Genomic DNA, 13,964 nt, shown 5'->3' with positions numbered 1-13,964 from the left:
AAATATCTTTCACAGAGGAAAAGTTCTCGATTTTGATGGAGTCTACTTTACTGATTTTTAAAATTTTATGGACCATAGTTTTGATATAATGCCTGAAAACTTCACCAAGCTCGACACCCTGAAAATTTTATGTATTTTTCTCATCAGGTTTATAGTTTCACATTTTATACTTAACTTTATGTTCTTCTTTTTTTTTTTTTGCTAATGGAAATACAACTATTTGTTTAAAAAGACTATCTTTCAGGATTCCCTGGTGTTCCAGGGGTTAGGATTTGCCTCTTACTGTCGTGGCCTGGGATTCAATCCCTGGTCGGGGAACTAAGATCCTGCAAGGCGTGTGGTATGGCTAAAACAAACAAACAAACAGAAGACTGTCCTTTCTCCATTGAGTTACTTTTGCACCTTTGTAAAAAATCAGCTGTGTCAAAAAAAAAAAATTAAAAAATAAAAAATCCGCTGTGAGCTTGTGTGGGGCTATTTCTTGGCCCTCTATTCTACTCAACTGATCTATGATGTGTCCATTTATCTAACATCACAGTCCTGACTATAATGTCTTGACACTGGGTAGTGTCATTACTTCCAGTTCACTCTTCTCTTTCACAATTATTTTAGCTCCTAAGCTAAAATCATTCTAATTTTAGAATGATCTTGCCTATACCTACAAAAAGTATTGTTTGGATTTTGATAGAAACTGTTCAGCCTGATTATTAACGTGGGGAGAACTGATACTTTAAATCACTAGGTCATCCAATCCATGAACATGCTATTTCTCAATCATATTTCATTTATTTAGTCCTCTGGATTCCTTCATCCTCATTTTTACAGTTTTCAGCATACAAGTCCTACACATGTTTTGTTAGGTTTACACCTAGTTTTTTTTTTTGGGGGGGAGGTTCTTGGGATCTATTTTTATGATTATTTTTATACAATGTTAAAGGTTACACTCCATTTACAGTTACTACAAAACGTGGGCTACATTCCCTGTGTGTACAACGCATCCCTGAGCCCGTCTTACACCGGTCGTGTGTACTGATAGCTCCTCTCCCGAATGTTCTCCCTCCCGGCTTTCCTGTTCCCACTGGAGCCGCTAGTGAGTTCTCTGTGTCTGTGAGCCCATTTCTTTTTCGTTACAGTCACTGGTGTCTTGTACTTTGTAGATTCCACATCTAAGTCACATCACGCTGTATTTTCCTCTGACTTATCTCACTTGGCATAATGTCTTCCAAGCCCATCCAGGTTGCTACCAGTGGCAAAATTCCATTCTTTTTTTACAGTATCCCATTGTATATATACCACATTTTCTCTACCCATGCATCTGTTGATGGACATTTATGTTGTTTCCATATCTTGACCATCACAAATAATGCTGCTATGAACACTGAGATGCATATGTACTTTTTGTAATTAGTGTTTTTTTTTTTTTAATATACCCAGCAGTGGAATTGCTGGGTCATACGGTAGTACTATTTTCCGTTTTTCTGAAAAGCCTCCATACTTTTCCATAGTGGCTGTACCAATTTACATTCCCACCAACGGTGCACTGGACTTCCCTCTCCTCCGCACACCTGCCAACATTTGTCACTTGTGTTCTTTTTGATGACAGCCACTCTGACAGATGTGAGGTGATATCACACCGTGGTTTTGGTTTGCATTTCTCTGATGATTAGCTGAGCATCTTTTTATGTGCCTGTTGGCTCTCTGCATTTCCTTTTTGGAAAAATTTCTCTTCAGGTCTTCTACCCATGTTTTAATCAGGTTGCTTTTTTAAAAAATATATATATCGATGTATATGAGCTATTTGGATGCTGGATACTAGTACATCTAAGTATTAATTTGGTTTGGGGTTAATTATAAATGCTAGTGTATTTTTAACTTTGGGTTTCATGTGCTCATCTAGTATAGCATTGTGAATGTTTATCTTGTATCCTGTTACCCTTTAGTTTTAGGAGAGCTTTTGTAGATTCTTTGAAATTTCTACCTGGCAAATAGATTGGGGAACAATGGAAACAACAACAGACATTATTTTCTTGGGCTCCAGAATCACTGCAAATGGTGACTGCAGCCTTGAAATTAAGACGCTTGCTCCTTGGAAGAAAAGCTACGACAAACCTAGACAGAGGATTGAAAAGCAGAGACATCACTTTGCCAACAAAGATCCATATAGTCAAAGCTATGGTTTTTCCAGCAGTCATGCAGGGATGTGAGAGCTGGACTATAAAAAAAGCTGAGTGCCAAAGAATTGATGCTTTTGAACTGCGGTGTTGGAGGAGACTCTTGAGAGTCCCTTGTCAGCAAGAAAATCAAACCAGTCCATCATAAAGGAAATCAACCCTGAATATTTATTGGAAGGACTGATGCTGAAGCTAAAGCTCTGATACTTGGGTCACCTGATGTGAAGAGCTGACTCACTGGAAAAGACCCTGACGCTGGGAAAGATTGAGGACAGGAGCACCAGTATGTGACAGAGGATGAGATGGCTGGATGGCCTCACAGACTCAATGGACATGAGTCTGAGCAAGCTCTGGGAGACACTGAAGGGCAGGGAAGCCTGTGTGCTGCAGGGAAGCCTGTGTGCTGCAGTCCATGGGGTTGCAAAGAGTTGGATACAACTGAGCGACTGAAAAACAACATAAACCATAATGCCATCTGCAAATAAGGACAGTTTTATCTCACTTCCAATCCCTATGCCTTTTATTTCTTTCTCTTGCCTTACTGTGCTAAGACCTCTAGTACTGTTAAATAACAGAAGTGAGAGAGGATATCCCTGCTTTATTTGAATTGGAAGGGGAAAGCAGTCTTTCACCATTAAGTAAAGTGGTAGTTGTTGGTTTTTTGTAGATGCTACTCATTCAGTTGACGTTTCCTGCTAGTTCTATTTTTCTGAGACTTTTATCTTGAATGGGTATTGAATACTGTCCTGAGATTTTCTGCATCAATTGATATGATTGTGTGATATTTCTTCTTTAGCCTCTTACTGTGTGATTACATTGATGGATTTCCAAATATTGAACCAGCTTCACATCCACGAAAAAAAACCCACACTTGGTAATGGGTTCTAACACTGCTGATTTTTTCATTACTATTCTGTTAAGGATTTTTGCATCTTTATGTGTTTTCATTTTCTGTACTGTTTTTGTCTACTTTGGTACCATGTTAATCCCTTCAAAAAATGAATTGGGAGGTAGGTATACTTCCTCCGAATTCTATTTTCTGGAAGAGATAGTGCAGAATAAGTGTTCATTTTTTCATTGGTAGAACTTTCCAATGTAACCATTTGGGCCAGAGATCTTTTTCAGGGGTTTTTAAATTATAAATTCAATTCATTTCATAGCTATAGTGCTATTCATATTATTTCAAATTTGATGAGTTGTGTAGGTTGTATTTTTCAAGTAACTGATTCATTTATTCTGTTATATTTATATGCATAGTTGTTCATAGTATTCCTGTACTATTGTTTTGATATTTGCAACATCAGTAATTTCATTGTTTCATTCCTGATATTGATCACTTGTGTCTTCCCTCTTTGAACTTATCAAAGAATCAGCTCACTTGTCAATCATATTGTTTTCCTATTTGTCAACGTCTTTGATTTCTGCTCCAATCTTTACTGCTTTGTTCATTCTGCTTGCTTTTATTTTGCTCTTCTCTGTTCTAAGTCATCCTTGATACCATGAATTTTGGGGAGGGGTTAGATAGGTTCAATGAGGGCCCCCAGGAAGAAATATCCACATCTGAACCCCCAGAATCTATAAATATTGCCTTATATTGCAAAACGTGATCAAAGTAAGGGTCTTGAAAAGAGACACTTATCCTGGATTATCCAGATCAGCCCTGCATTTGATCACAAAGGTTTTTCTACAAGGCACACAGGAGAGATTTGAGAGACAGAAGAAGTGGTGGCAATATGACCACAGAGGCAGAGATGTGGCCACAAGGCAAGGATCTCCTGGATTCACCAGAAGCTGGAGGAAGCAAGGAACAGAATCACCCCTAGAGACTCTGGAGAACTTGATTTCAGACTTCCGGCCTCCAGACCTGTGTGAATAAATGTGCGTTAAGTTTGCGGTGATTTGTTACAGCAGACCAAGGAAGCTACCAGAGCTGGAGAGCAGCGTCTGTTGGCGTCAGTGGCTGGGGTTTCCAGCGCCCGCCAGGACACACGGGGGCAAGAGGAGCTCCCGGGGAGCTCACGCGTGACCGCTCAGGGCCAGGTCCCCGCGGCTCTGCATCCCTCTATCTTTCAGGGTCTTCTTTGTTTGTAAATAACGTCCCAGGGTCTCAGCTGTACTAGAAGGTGGGGAAGCACGTCTGCTCCACTTTCTGGAAGTAGGAGTCCAACCTCCAGGGTTTTCATTTTTTCAACCTACTAGCATTTTCGAGTTATATTACTCTTATATCATTTTTGTATTTAAAATTTTCTATTTATTTATTTGGCTGCACTGGGTTTTAGTTGCCGCATACTGGATCTTCCCCTGCGGTCTCTCTAGTTGTGGTGTGTGGGCTTAGCTGCCCCCTGGCACGTGGGATCTTAGTTCCTCGACCAGGGGTCGAACTCATGTCTCCTGCACTGGAAGGCAGATTCTTAACCCCTGCACCACCAGGGAAGTCCCCATGTTACTCTTTTGAAGCAAGAAGTTTGGTGATGGTTCCTTACTCAGAATTCTTCAGTGACTTCCAACTGCCATTGAAATCGGCCCCTGACTCTTAGTTCGACAATCATTCCCTCCCTGATCTGACCCCATCCCAGCCTACCATTCCAGTCTAAATTCCCACTGTGTTCTTCACCAGTGTTTCCAAAATCATGCTTTATCACACTCTAGTTCTTTGGGAGTTACATCAATGTTACATGCACATGGCAGGAAAATAAAAGGTGTTATTATCAAGCGAGTTGGGAAAACAGTGGATTTAGGCAGAAGGAAGCCCGTTTATTATCACGGGACTTTCAGATCCTTCAGTAAACCAGTGCACAATGTGAATCTCTAAGAGGCACTTAAAGCATGAACCGCTGTTCCCCAAACATCCTTTACATGGAACCCACGGTACCGCCTCCACGGAAGGCACTCTGTGAAACTCTCCTCATCCGGCTTTCTTCTCCAACCACACCTGCCTGCTCGGGATCACCCGAGCTCACCGTGCAGCCCTTGTTACACGGAGGAGGAGCTTTCGTGAGACGAGAGAGAGGCAGTGCAGGCTCTGGCACTGCTCGGTTTCTTCAAACGTTCCACTGCAGTTGGGTTTCGAGTTTGTTAAGTCCTAACCAGAGGTATTATAAAAATAGTGAGATCTGAGTCATGTTGCAAAATAGAGAATCTGTTTTTTAAATAATTCACTAAATAACACCGCGAGAGGACATGAGGGGCGGGACCTCCCCCGTCCCCCCACGGCCGCACACGGGGCAGGGCTGTGGGCACAGGGGGTCAGCAGGCTCGTGGGTGACAGACACCCGTTCCTCCTTTCCTTCTGCTCCAAGGCAGCTCGCTCCCAGGGACTCTTTGGGACCTGCAGGAAGGGAGATGCTGTTCCCTCCTGGCTCCAGACAGTCATGCTGGCTGGAAGGACCGCAGCCTGGCTGCAGGTCGCAGGTGGAAGGACAAACGTTAGCAGCAGTGAGATCACAGGAGGAAGGAGGATGGGGCAGCGCAGGATCCGCGGTTTTAAGGTCTGCACAAGAGAAGCCAGATCCAGATGAACCGTGAGCCATGAAGACAGGCCTCCTGTGGAGAGCAGGAGGGGTCAGGAGGAGGCAGCCGGCACTGAGCGCCGCTCAGACTTCGTCCTGGGAGCCTGCAGCCACAGTGTCTGAAGCACTCCTCTCCCCATGCGGGGGCAGTGGTGGCCCCGGCAGCATCTCCTACACACTGCCCCCCTGCATCCATGTCCGCTGGGTCTCTGCAGCAGAGGAAATCCAGCGAGTGGACGAGCTGCTGGCCGTGCCCACAGAGGGCCACGCCTTCGGTCCATGGTGACCGTCACGGCTGCTGGAGGAGCGCGATCTCCATCTGGATGCCAAGGACACCGGGTGCAATGACGCTGGGGCCTGGGGCCAGGCGGCTCATCACGGCCAGGGCTGCCCACCATCACGAGGCCCGCTCCAGGCTCTGCTGTTCCTCCTCCTCCGAATGCAACCAGCTCCAGTCTAGAGACTGAAAGTCAACGGGCACATTAACAACTCTGCAGCCACCCTGGCACCTGGTTTTCTTCTTCGGGAGGCAACCGGCACGATTTAGAAGGAAGGCAAGAGCATTTCATTGAGACAGTCGAGTTTCTGCAAGGGACCCCAGAGCCAGAGCTATGTCTTCAAGACCGTGCAGGAGCCTATCTTCAGACGGGCATGGAGCCCCTGAGACTCTGGCCAGGCCATTTAAGTGTCATTCCTGCAGCTCACAGCACTGACCTATGCTCACTGCACGCCCAGGTGCCCAGGGCTCATCTCAGCTCTCCACCTCCAGCCTCACCAGGTGGAACCGCCTGGCCAGACTTCCTTTTCCTCCAGCAGAAGCAAACAGGCGGTGCAGGGATCAAAACATATAGGGCCCAGAGGAGGAAGAGCAGGAAGAAGACACAGAAAGCCCCAATCCGGAGAAGGACACTTGAAGAAATAAAGAGGTGATCACCACTGGTAGTGATCCCTCCAATCCTTCCCCAAACCGAGAAGTTCCAGTCTCCCCAAACCGAGACTGTATTGGCAGGAAATGGCCATTAAAAGACCCAAGCGGATGAACAAGCATCCTCTCAGCAAGTTCAGCTTTGCCTCGATGTCTCTGCACCTGGACTCATTTTTCTTTAGATCAGCTTCCCTAGAGCTAGTCTTGCTGAGTCCCTAAGCTCCGAGTCCCTGAGAGATGGGGTGGTGATGGCTTTGTCCCTGGAGCCCAGCACTGCACCTCCTACGTGCATGCCCAGCAACTGCACGGAAGGAAGAGTGGGAGAGAGGCGTTCCCACGGGGATGCTACCTGCCTCGTAAGGACCAAGCGTGGTGAGGATGAGAGGAGATAGAGCACGAGAGGTACCTGCGCTCGTTCAACAGCCGTCAGCTCTGCTATCAGGATGAATAAAAAGGATGTACCAGAAAATCCCAAGTGTACACCGAGATCAAGGCGGCAAGGCGTCGCCTCTCGCCCAGCTTCCCCTCGTTGGCTGCGGAAAAGGAAAGGTGTGGCGCGGCGGGGGTCCCCGTGGGCCGTTACCCGCAGACTCTGGTCCTGCTCCTTCATGGTGTCCTGCAGGGCGTTCTCCAGCTGGGCGCAAAGGGTGTGCGCCTCGGCCACCAGGTCCTCACTGCAGAGAACGAGTGGACTATTAGAACACGGTCCGTGTGAACTTCTCAAAAGTAATAGATTACTGTGTACAGATATGCTAAAGGGCTTCTGGGAAGATTTTAAAAATTAAACGATTATTCTGGTACTGAGTGTCTTAAAATATATGATACGGCCTTGGCGACTTCATCTGTCTTCTTGAGCGCTGTTACAGAAGCTCGAAGCCAGCCGTGAGCATCGCCGTTCACGAGAGAAATCACAGGTCTGGCCTGATGAAGAAGTTCGCAGCCGAAGAGATCTCTTAGGTTCTCTCTAAACTGCCACAATCTGAAAATCTCTCCCAGATCACCTGTGTCACAGTTTTTGAAACTGACAAAGACCTACAGACCACGAGACTTCCCCCGGCGTCCTCGGCTCTCTGAGACTGGGAGCAGTGTTCTAGGAACTGATTCATCTGCTGCCCTCTGCCTTTCCTATGATGAGAAACGCACACGTTCCACCTTCTCTACGGGAAGAAATGCACACGGCCCGAGAACAGGACGTGGCTGAGAAAAGCGAGGGCAAAGCAAGCCACCTGTCCTGTTCTAACAGCGGCTCCAGGACGTGGGCAGACAGACGGCAGCCTGCGCCCCCAGGACGCCTTTCCCAGCGCTTTGAGGCTCTCTTGGAGGAATGGGACAAACCCAGCAGGAAGGGCCCCGCAGTTCCCCCTCTCATCGCAAAGGGGGCGCTGGTGGGAGGAGCAGAGCCCAGACTCAGCCACCGGCCACTGACCAGGCACCAGGCCCTGTGCCGGCCCCAGAGGCCCCGGACCTGGTTACCACCCTCAGGGAGCTAACTGGCAGCTGGGGAGAGAATTAAGAATCCGACACGGGAAATCCTCTGGTGGCCCAGTGGTTAGGACTCTGCCACTTTCACTGCCAAGGGCCCAGGTTCAGGCCCTGCTCAGGGAAATACATTCTGCAAGCCAAGAGGCCAAAAAAAGAAAAAAAAAAAAATCCAAAACAGTACAGGCTACAAACTCCCCAAAGTATGGGAACAGGACTTTTTGAAAACAGCTTTACTGAGATAGACTCACAAACCATAAAATTCACCCGTCTGAGGTGCACGACTACACACTTCTAGTGCGCTTACAGCGTCGTGCAACCACCGCAGAGGTCTAGTTCTCGACCGTTTGCATCACCCAAGAGGAAACCCTGTACCTGTTGTCAGTCACTCCCCTCCCTCAGCAATCGAGTCTACTTTCTAGTCTGTAGATTTCCCTTAGGAATCAATCTTAACCGTCTCCAGTGCCTGGGGCCCAGCAAGGGATGGCTCTGAAGAAATGGGTGTGAGACTGAACCAGAAACAAGAAACCACACGGGGGTCTCAGAGATGGCGATCTGTGCGTGTCTGTCCGCACCGCGGAGGGGGTGGGAGGCAGGGCGTCAGCAGAGCTGAGGACCCGGGACTCCAGGATGCAGGGGGGTCAGCCCAGCCTGGTTACCCGGGGCTGTCGATCCCGAACCTGCATATCCAGCGAGAGCCCAGAACCCACTCATGCTGCTGGTCTGGACCAGGCTCTAAGACCCCCAGGCAGAGTCAAGAGCTGCTTGGGAGCGGGGGTGAGCCTGGAGAGGACGCTTGGAGGCTGGAAAAGGCTCAGCCTTGGCCCCGAGGCAGCGGGCCGCCATGGCTGGTCCCTGAATATCCGGAAGAATAACTCAATCAAAATGGTCTCCCCCGAAGACGGATTTGACCAGAGGGGGCCTGGGGTAGCAATGGGCAGTAGGCAGGGAGGGAAAACCTCACAGGAAGGGCTCTGAGGCTGCAGGCCCAGTTCTGCAGCAGGGGAGTGCGCAGCAGGCGGGGGGGAGGGGTGAACGGGGTGGGGGGGAGGACCACAGGAGGGACCAGCAATGCGTGACTGGAGTGCGCTGACCAGAGGACACCGGGGACCTGCTTCTATGAGCAGACAGTGATGGACGGACGAGGGGACAGCACGGGACTGGTCAGCGCTGGACAGAGGTTCCCAGCCAGTGAGAGCAACCCGGCCTCAGATAAGCATATCTGTCTGGGCAGGTCTCAAGCAGCTCTACGAGCAACACACCACGTCCACCCCCACCACACCCGGCACAGGGTGCAGATGCCAACCGGTGCGCACGGAGCCACGGATGGGTGACCAGGTCGCCGACAAGAGACCCGTGCTTCTGCGCCCATGGCCTCCCAACGTGCCCCAGACTTCGGCACTGGGTGCCACGGATAAGGACTGACCTCTTCTTGGCGGCCTCGGGCAAGCTGTCGGAAGCCGCGCAGTGCTGCGACATCAGCTGGCCAGGGTGACTCAGGCGGGAGGCGTTCATGCTGTCCGGGCTTCCGCTGACGGGACCCCGGACCTTGCTCTAGGAGGCAAAACCAGAAAGAGTCAGCGGCCTGGGGGCAGAGGGATGGCTGAAACTCTGCTTTCACGGCAGGAGGTTTTCTCATGAGCCGCCTGGCCACGAGACACTTGCTCTTCCTGCACAAATCAGGCAACATCGCCGTCTGATGGTTCGCATTTCGGCTTAGAAACTGCTTCTGCATCTGCAGGTGTAACTTTTTTGATTAAGGGTTCTAAATACAGAAAGATGTGAGGGGTTTATTTTTTCTTCTTTTTTTTTAATCAACCATTGGCCATTTAAGTTTTTTGGATTCTAAATACAGAGAGATTTGAGGGTTCTATTTCTTTTTTTTTTTAATCAACCATTGGCCATTTCATTTTGTTTTTTTGGCTCTGCAGGCTCTTGATTGCAGTCGCAGGCTTCTCTGGTTGTAGCGTTGAGGGCTTAGTTGCCCTGTGGCATGTGGGATCCTGGTTTCCCGACCAGTGAACGAACCCTCGTCCCCTGCGCTGGAAGGTGGATTCTTTACCACTGGACCACCAAGGAAGGCCCTGAGGATTCTACTTCATTAGCTGGATTGCTTAACAAACCCTTACAAGGAAACGAGAAGGAAGGTGCATTTACTCTTCCCAAGGAGAAGACAAACCCATGGAGATCCTAGGTGATTTCCTGGGACGTGCGCCACCTGGGGAACAGACGGGGCTGAGGTGTTCTGACTCCTGGGCCGCGGCAGCCGGTGCTCCTGAGGCAGCGGGCCTCCCCCGGCCCGTGGCCGAGTGGCTCTGCTGTCAGCGTCCGCAGCCACAGCCTCCCTGCCGCCTGCGCAGCGGGCTCTATCCAGCCAGCTCGATGCCAAGCTTTTCTCGGCTCTTCTCCCGTCTGTCCTGGGCTCTCCTCTGTGCTGCGGTTTCTCTGTGAGCAGCACGCGGTGGGATCACAGCCACCTCGGGATGGTGGGCGCATGCAGGGCGGGCTGAGCGCTACACAGCACAGGCCTGGCTCAGGGCCCCGCAGGCACGCCCCGCGGGGGCTGAATGCAGGTCTCCAGGAACCCGGGGTGTGACCTCATTTGGAAAAAGGATCTTTGCAGATGTAGCTAAGGATCCTTTGATGAGATCGCTCTGGACTATCTGGGTGGGACCTAGACCCTGGAACAAGTGTTTTTACAAGAGACACAGAAGAGGACTTCCTTGGTGGCACAGTGGAGGAGAGTCCGCCTGCCTATGCAGGGGACACAGGTTCAACCCCTGGTCCAGGAAGATTCCATGTACAGTGAAGAGGCTAAGCCCGCGCGCCCTAGAGCCCGTGCTCTGCAACCAGAGAAGCCGCCATAGTGAGAAGCCTGTGTGCTGCCAACTCGAGAATAGCCCCCGCTCAATGCAACTAGAGAAAGTGCACGGGCAGCAACAAAGACCCAGTGCCACCAAAAAGAAACAAATTTTAGAAAGAGAGAGAGACGTAGAGAAGAAGGCCACACGGAGTCAGAGACAGAGACTGGAGTGATGCTGCCACGAGCCAAGGAGTGCTGGAGCCAGTGGCCTCTGAGAAGTGGCGAGAAGGGATTCTGCCCTCAAGGCTCCCCAGGGGGCCTGGCTCAGCTAACACGTGGACGCAGACCCTGCTGTCTCCAGGACGGGCCCGCCAGGGTTCACTCACACATGCGATCTTCAGGAGGTTCCAGAGCTCCTTCTGCCGCTTCTCCTGCAGCCGCACCACCGTCTTCTCGTCCTCGCTCATCAGGCTGACCACCTCCTCCACCTTGGGCAGCAGCTCCAGGGCCTTCTGCTTGCAGACCACGGTCTTACTGTGAAGACCAAGCGTGATGAGCTCCAGCGCGCCTGGGTCAGCGGGGAGCAGGACGCGGGCCTCGGCGGGGAGGACTCTGCTCGGCTGCCTCGGGTGGGAGCTCCTTTGGGGCCCAGGGGAGGGGACGGCAGCCTGGTACCTGAGCTGCGTATAAATCACTCGCACTTTCTTCTCGAAGCCTTGGATTGCCTGCAGGAGCAGCCGCACCATTTCCTGGCTGTCGCCGTCAGTCCGCTGGTCTGCAAAGCGGGCCAGAGCCACACGGTCTGTGGGGGGGCCGGCCCAGTGCTGGGCAGCGGGGGACCCGGGAGGCGGCCCACTCACCTCTTGGTTTCTCCCTCAGCCTGCGGTACAGCTCCCGCGCCTGCTCTTCTCTGAAACACACGAGGCAGCGGATCCGTCAGCACCAGAGGCTAATGAGCTCACCTGGAGCACCAGAGCCACTGCCGGCAGCATCACCGACCTCTAGGAGCCGGGTGGTCAGCACGTCCCGGCTGGAGGAAAGGATGCTTCCTGGGGACATCACGGGCGAAACCCACGACACAGGGAGGCCCGGCTCACTGTCGAAACTCCAACTCAAAGCTCACTGCTGAGACTTCCTGAGAGTCCTCAGGACAGAAGCCTCCTCTGTCCCTCAGGATTCCCCACCCACCTGTCCCCTGCAATTCAGAGGTGCGGGTCCTGAGTTCAGAGAACGTGGCCCCTGAAACTCAAGCCAGGAGCAGACATGCCCTCCCTGGGGCCCTAACACAGTGAGACGGACTGACATTTTCAGGAGTTGACTTTTGTTTGAAAACCAGAGTAAAATAAAACGCTGAATAACTTGACAAAGTACAGGCTACAAACAATCAGAGCTTCCGGTCCTAAGAGTCCTGGCAGATGCATCAGAGGCCTGGCTGAGCCCCAAGGAGGCTCTCCTGGTGCCCCCGTCGGCTCCCAGGATGCCAGGAGACGTTATTCTGACCAGCGGGGGGTGGGGGGTGGGTGTCCCTGGAGCCAAGGCCAAGTCCTGATCAGGACTCAAATGAAGAGTCAAGGTCCTACCTTCTAAGACTTTCCCGGCTCCTTCCCTTCCTACTTCCTGCTTCTTGGGCCGTGCCCAGGTTGGGGTATGCTGGGTAGCCAGGCGTCTGACCTGATGCTCTGGAGCTCACGAACCAAGGGTCGGGGCCTTATCTGAACTGCTCCCTACAACCGTGAGGTCAGACGGCTCTTCTGTATCAGGTGAGGCTCAGACAGACGGAGGTCTGCCTGGGGTCATCTTCCAGACGTGCCAAGAGGGCTTCCCCAGGGCTGGGCTGCACGGGAGGGCGCGCTCCAGCGGACCCACGCTTAAACAGCCCGCCCGCCCCGCACAGACGCATGCACACACTCACAGGTCGTCCAGCGTGCCACCCTGCTTCCGGCCCATGGGGCTGCGCTGCAGGTCCACGATGTCCGTCTGTAGGGCCATCATCCGCTCCACCAAGTGCTTCACCTCGTTCTCCTGGAGACAGAGCCGCGCTGAGGCCAGCCGAATCAGCCAGGGACTCCTGGGATGCTGGGCTCTCAGGGGAGCCCTCAGGCCTCACCACGGACCTTCAGCTGCCCAGCTAGAAGGGACACGGACTTGGGAGTCCGCAGCTGGGTTCTGGCCCTGCCACCCGCCAGCTCTGTGGCCCTGGGGCAGGTCACCCTGGCCCCAAGCTGCAGTCTCCCCCACCGCAGACTAGGGCGAGATGTGATGGGGCTGGAGAGGACCTGGCCTGGCCCCGGGGTGGAGACCAGCTGGGGCACGCTCCCCTCTCCTAACTCATCCTTGATCTCAGGGGTTACGCGCACGAGGACAGAGATCGGGGGACGGGGGTGGGTGTGGAGTGGTGGCTCGCGTCCCTGTGCCTGAACAAGGGGTCACCCACCTCGAACGAGGCACATCGGCACCGACTTACAGAAACAGACGCTACGACACGGAGGGGAGGCTCCCTGCCTGAGTTCACCGGGCAAATGGTGGAAACGTCCAGGAAAAGGCCTTGGAGCCCAGGCTTCCGAGTGAGGTCCACCGGGGCACTCCGCCCCCCCAGCCTCATGATCAGCACTGTTCAGCTGTGTCTGATTCACAGCCCTCAGACTTGCCCCTTCAGACCCGTTCCTTCCTATGGGTTTAGTGTCCCGAGGGGGAGGTCAGGGCAACTTCTGACATGACCGAGTGCTACTCCTTTATCCAAGGGCCCTTCTTGCGGGAAGAGGTCTGCACTCCCCGGGACACGTCACATCGTAAGCCTGACTCTGTGTGGCTCCTGGACCGGCCACATTGGGGACCTCTGCATGGCAACCCCACCTCCTGCCAGCAAGTGCTAGCTGAGGGCAGAGAGCCTTGGCGAGGAAAGTGTGATTTTCGACACAGAAGCTGGACTGAGCGCTCAGTGAGAAAGGGGAAAGGGAAGGGGGTACCCTCGGCCGGGCTGGGGACCCCAGGGAGCCTCCTACCCGTCCGCAGAGCTCCACGGCCTGCTCCATTTCCCTCCAGGCTAGCAGCAGCTTGTCTGACGCTGGAGGAAAAAC

At 52.1% G+C, this 13,964-nt stretch overlaps 1 protein-coding gene across 1 annotated transcript in view; it reads right to left on the bottom strand.

Moving 5' to 3' along the window:
• Positions 1 to 474: 474 nt before the first annotated feature.
• IKBKB (inhibitor of nuclear factor kappa B kinase subunit beta) overlaps positions 475 to 13,964 on the bottom strand; it is a 54,429-nt gene continuing 40,939 nt past the window's right edge. The window contains exons 15-22 of the mRNA XM_065946680.1: positions 13,890 to 13,951; positions 12,800 to 12,909; positions 11,748 to 11,797; positions 11,563 to 11,662; positions 11,274 to 11,421; positions 9,511 to 9,638; positions 7,189 to 7,279; positions 475 to 6,143 (exon numbers count right to left, since the gene is read on the bottom strand). Of these exons, the coding sequence (XP_065802752.1) occupies positions 6,078 to 6,143; positions 7,189 to 7,279; positions 9,511 to 9,638; positions 11,274 to 11,421; positions 11,563 to 11,662; positions 11,748 to 11,797; positions 12,800 to 12,909; positions 13,890 to 13,951 (755 nt within the window). The 3' untranslated portion in view covers positions 475 to 6,077. The remainder of the gene's footprint in view (positions 6,144 to 7,188; positions 7,280 to 9,510; positions 9,639 to 11,273; positions 11,422 to 11,562; positions 11,663 to 11,747; positions 11,798 to 12,799; positions 12,910 to 13,889; positions 13,952 to 13,964) is intronic.

This window comes from Muntiacus reevesi, chromosome 10 (genome assembly GCF_963930625.1).
Source record: "Muntiacus reevesi chromosome 10, mMunRee1.1, whole genome shotgun sequence".
NCBI classification, from domain to species: Eukaryota; Metazoa; Chordata; class Mammalia; order Artiodactyla; family Cervidae; genus Muntiacus; species Muntiacus reevesi.
This window is presented reverse-complemented; position numbering and strand designations above follow the sequence as displayed.